The 4,338-nt window shown below is 42.4% G+C and overlaps 1 protein-coding gene across 1 annotated transcript in view; it reads right to left on the bottom strand.

Annotated features, from left to right (window-relative positions):
• Positions 1-4,338, bottom strand: part of crb2a (crumbs cell polarity complex component 2a) — a 25,553-nt gene that overhangs the window by 5,625 nt on the left and 15,590 nt on the right. The window contains exons 3-6 of the mRNA XM_035668239.1: positions 3,429-3,568; positions 2,534-2,704; positions 2,327-2,440; positions 736-1,689 (exon numbers count right to left, since the gene is read on the bottom strand). Coding sequence (XP_035524132.1) covers positions 736-1,689; positions 2,327-2,440; positions 2,534-2,704; positions 3,429-3,568 — 1,379 coding nt within the window. The remainder of the gene's footprint in view (positions 1-735; positions 1,690-2,326; positions 2,441-2,533; positions 2,705-3,428; positions 3,569-4,338) is intronic.

Below are 4,338 nucleotides of genomic sequence, written 5' to 3' on the forward strand. Positions count from 1 at the left end.
CTTTTTTACAGCAGCTATTTTGACATGACATAGTAGGTTAAACACAGGTGTTACCAATGATACTAATTGAGATTTTGTTCCATTCAGGCCAAACAGGGTCAGGATGCTGCTATTGTGCATGTTGGCTAGCATGGCTCTGGTACACTGAATGGAACATAGCCCTAATTAGTAGAAGAAGTAGAAGAACTACTGTTTATCTTACAAGTACATTGGCTAATTATATTTGTGCAGTGGTGTGCTGTACTTAAGTACAGTTTTAAGGTACTTGTACTTTGCTTATATGTTTCAAAGGGAAAACACAACACAACATTTATCTGATGGCTGTACTGTCTTTTCAGAGGAAATGATTTGCACACCCACAGGTGTTTTCTCTGACTGATTAGACCTATAGTCCGGGTGGGGCTATGTTGGGTTTTGCATGTTGTCACCAAACTCTATGCACTAATAAAATAAATAATAACTAAGATTATTATTACTGCTCTGTATGCAGCTAAGTAGAGCAACTGAAACCGCTGTTTTTATCATCTACATTGGAAATTATTTGTCCCCATGGATTAACGTTAGCTTCAACCAAACCAGAGTTGGTGACTGTTGGAAAGACAAACCATCCAGTGGCAAGTGAATTTTGCATATATAACCTTAAAGTTATATAGTTATATATGTAAATTACATAGATGATGACTGTTTTGACAAGATTTGTCATCAGGTTTATAAAAACTTGCTGGAAGTGCTTACCTTCAGAGCAGCTCTCATGATGGAAGGGACGGTAGCAGTCACACTGATAGCTGATCCACTGGTCCACACAGCGTCCATGTCCGTTGCAGGGGTCAGGCGTGCACCATTCAGTCTTACTGCATCCCAGCTCATGGCCATGGTCCTCTGGAAGTGTTTGGGGTAGGATAGGCTTAGAGTCGATCATCAGGTCTTCCATACATCCAATGAAGTCTGCTCCACTAACAGAGTACTCTAAAAGCTCCTCCGGTGCTCCACCTACATAAATATCAGTAAAGGCTTCGGAGGGCTGGAAAGGTGGTTCGTCAGCACCACCATCTACAACTTTGCATCCGTCCTTGTCACAGCCAGGTCCTTTCACAATCAAAACCAGACCTTCATTATCTACAAACACATGAGCATCTCGCCAGTCTCCGTCACTAACCAAACCAGAAAATGTCACATCCATTTCAGACTCCTCAGAAAAGGCTTTTGCATGAAGACCACCATTGACGAGCTCCAGGAGGAGGTGATTGTCCATATCCCCTCTGTAGAAGAGCAACATATTGGGTAAAGTTGTCCGAAACCGTAGCTGTACCCCAAAACCACGATGAACATGGTGCTCAACCTCCCTACGGATCCTTTCTTCGAGAACAACCTGGATGTGAACGAATCCAGGAGTGGAGAAGGAGAACGTCGTTCTTGTGGAACACTGCTCATCGTAGAAGCCGTGAGGGCACAAGCACGTGTGACCGTGTTCTCCATCCTCTAGCCATGGGTGGCAGGTGGCTCCATTCTGGCACTCGTGGTCCACACAGCCGTAGAGTTTCACATCACAGTGGTCACCCCCCCAAGGAAGGTCACCTGGTTCTGCCTCAGGACAGTGGCACGTGTAGGACGCCCTGCCGTCTTCACACCAGCCACCATTCTGACAGGGCTGGCTCTCACATTCATCAATGTTCACCTCGCACAGCTCACCTGGAAAGAGACAACATGATTTGATAAACTGGTGTATACTAAAGGGTTCCAGAGCTGGACTGGAAAAGAAAGGGAAGAATGGTGTTGCTGTTTGTTTTTTTCTCTATTTTTCTTGCTGTCAACAAATCACATGAAAAGACCAAAACCCATGTGTTAATGTGTTAACTACCCTACTCTCAAACTCTAGCCTCAAAATATATGGTTCAAAGATGATCACTGTAGTGTATACTCTCAAACAGCAGGAAATCATACACTTGTTGGGAGCAATTTTCAGCAGTGGATTAATACACACTTTGTCTAGAGAATATATATTTCTTTTTTGTGTACTTTAAAGGTCCAGTATGTAGGATTTAGTGACATTTAGCGGTTTAATTGCAGATTGCAACTGACTATGCAATAGACTTTTTTAACGCAGCCATTTTGACATGAAATAGTTGGGTAAATGCAGGTGTTACCAATGATACTAATTAGGGTCCATTCTAGAGCCAGTGTTTGGTTTGTCCATTCTGGGCTACTGTAGAACATGGTGGTTCAACATGGTGGACTCGTGGCCTCTGTAGAGCCCTATTTCTATATATGTCTTAATAAATGTCTGACACAGATGCTTCTGTCCATTTGTTAAAGGTGCAAGACTCACCTAGAAATCCAACAGCGCATGTACAGGTGTAGCCATTGATCTTATCCTCACAAGTGCCTCCATTCTGGCAGGGTTCAGACTCACACTCATCAATGTTGACGGAGCAGTTCTCTCCTGTAATGTGAAATAAATTCAATAATTGTTAGAAGATCTAAAAAGGTGTGAGAACTGAGATTTTTGCTGACTGGTTTCTTTAGTCTTACTGACCCGCAAACCCGGGCTGACACTGGCAGATATATCCAGCAGCGTCTGCATAGCTGAGCTCCCAGTCCAGATCCCAGTGAGATGGATCTGAACGCTCAAAACACTCCCCACCGTTCTCGCAGGGCTCCTCGGCACACTCATCTATATCAACCTCACAGTTTGCTCCCTCGTAGCCTGGAAAAAACAAGAGACACGTTCCACACACAGTGGATTGAATGTTTTGGTGTTGAGTGAATGAATGCAGATGGAACTCTCAGAAAAAAACATGTACACTGTTATGTGTATTAGTTGCAAGTCAGTTGATTTCTCCTCTGTTAGCAGCTTGTGTCTCACTGGAAATTACACATGCTGTGTGAGTATCAAATTTACGCTTCCTAAATCCCACCCCTTATAGCTCTGTGCTGCAATAATAGTTTAGCAAGCCTTGGTCAACTTCCTCCTTGCAGGAGGGATTGAAAAACCAACCTTCCAATTAGCAAACGACCCGCTCTACCTGTGAGCCACAGGCGCCCCCGTTAGCTGACTAGCTAGCTAGTGTTTTGCTACAGCATTGTTAATTACCATAAAAAATGTTTTGAGCTGATCAGGGAGGGAAAAATATCACAAGCTAGCTAATCATAAGCTTAGGTAGTGTTTTGTTAACATTAGCTAAGCTAAGATGTATATGTTACTTTTATTTATATCTTTTTACCATCTTCAAAATGTTGTTGTCTTTTAAACATAGATAAGCCTAGCACATAGCATATCTTAGTACAGACTTAGGAAAAGGTCAATTGGTTGTGTAAAAACCTACAGCTAAAAGTGCTCCAGGCTGAGAGGGACATTGGCTCAGCTCACAACCTTTGCATGTCTTTGTGTTTTTACAGAAATGTTCAGTGTGTAGCATGTAGTTCAGTACCTGGCCAGCAGAGGCAGGTGTATCCTCTGACTCCCTCTAAACACGTGGCACCATGCTGACAGGGATCAGAAGCACACTCAGGGATGTCCACTTCACAGTGGTCACCCTCAAATCCCGTATCACTGCAGTCACATTCATAGCTGCAAAAGACACAAATGAGATTGTATACAGCAAGATATCACAATTCCAACAGTGAGCAACTGAACAGCAACCACCACAAGGTTTATTCAAAGCACTTGGGACTGACATGCCCACAGCTTAGAAATTTGCCACCTTGGCTGGAAGCTGGAGTTAATGCAGACATGGCTGAAGACCAGGTTTGGGAGGGTTCCTTTACAAAAAATTACTAATTACCTATTATAAAATTTAGTCAGTAACTTAATTACATATCACAATATTAAAGTAACTTGATTACTTTCTGTTACTTTTGTATTACCTCAACACTAAATATTTAAATAAAGACAAGAGAAAGGAAATTTCAATAAGAACTAAATATTTACATCAAAATGTGTCCCCTGCTCAGTGTATTTTTAAAAGAAAAACTCAGCCAGCAGCCTATAGAGGGGTCTAAAAGTCAAATGTCTTGGGGCCAATGCTGGCATTGTCATCTCATAGGAGGGTCACTGTGTCACAATGATCAAGTGCTACAAGAAAGTGTAATATTCTGAAAATATTTTATATTATCATTTTGTATCATCTTTGTTTTCACAGCCAAACAACAAATGAAGGCCTGAGACCTGATCAACCGTTTGCACCCATTTGCAGGGACCTTTGACCTTTGCCAGTATTTTACGCCAAATTAAATACGTTGTTAAACACGTAATTGTGTGGGTGCCTGGTTAGCTCAGTCGGTAGAGCTAGAAACCCACATACGGAGTTGCTGCAGTGGCCTGGGTTTGAATCCGACCTG

Source organism: Morone saxatilis, unplaced genomic scaffold (genome assembly GCF_004916995.1).
Source record: "Morone saxatilis isolate NCDOM2014 unplaced genomic scaffold, NCSU_SB_2.0 Contig21, whole genome shotgun sequence".
In the NCBI taxonomy this organism is placed as follows: Eukaryota; Metazoa; Chordata; class Actinopteri; family Moronidae; genus Morone; species Morone saxatilis.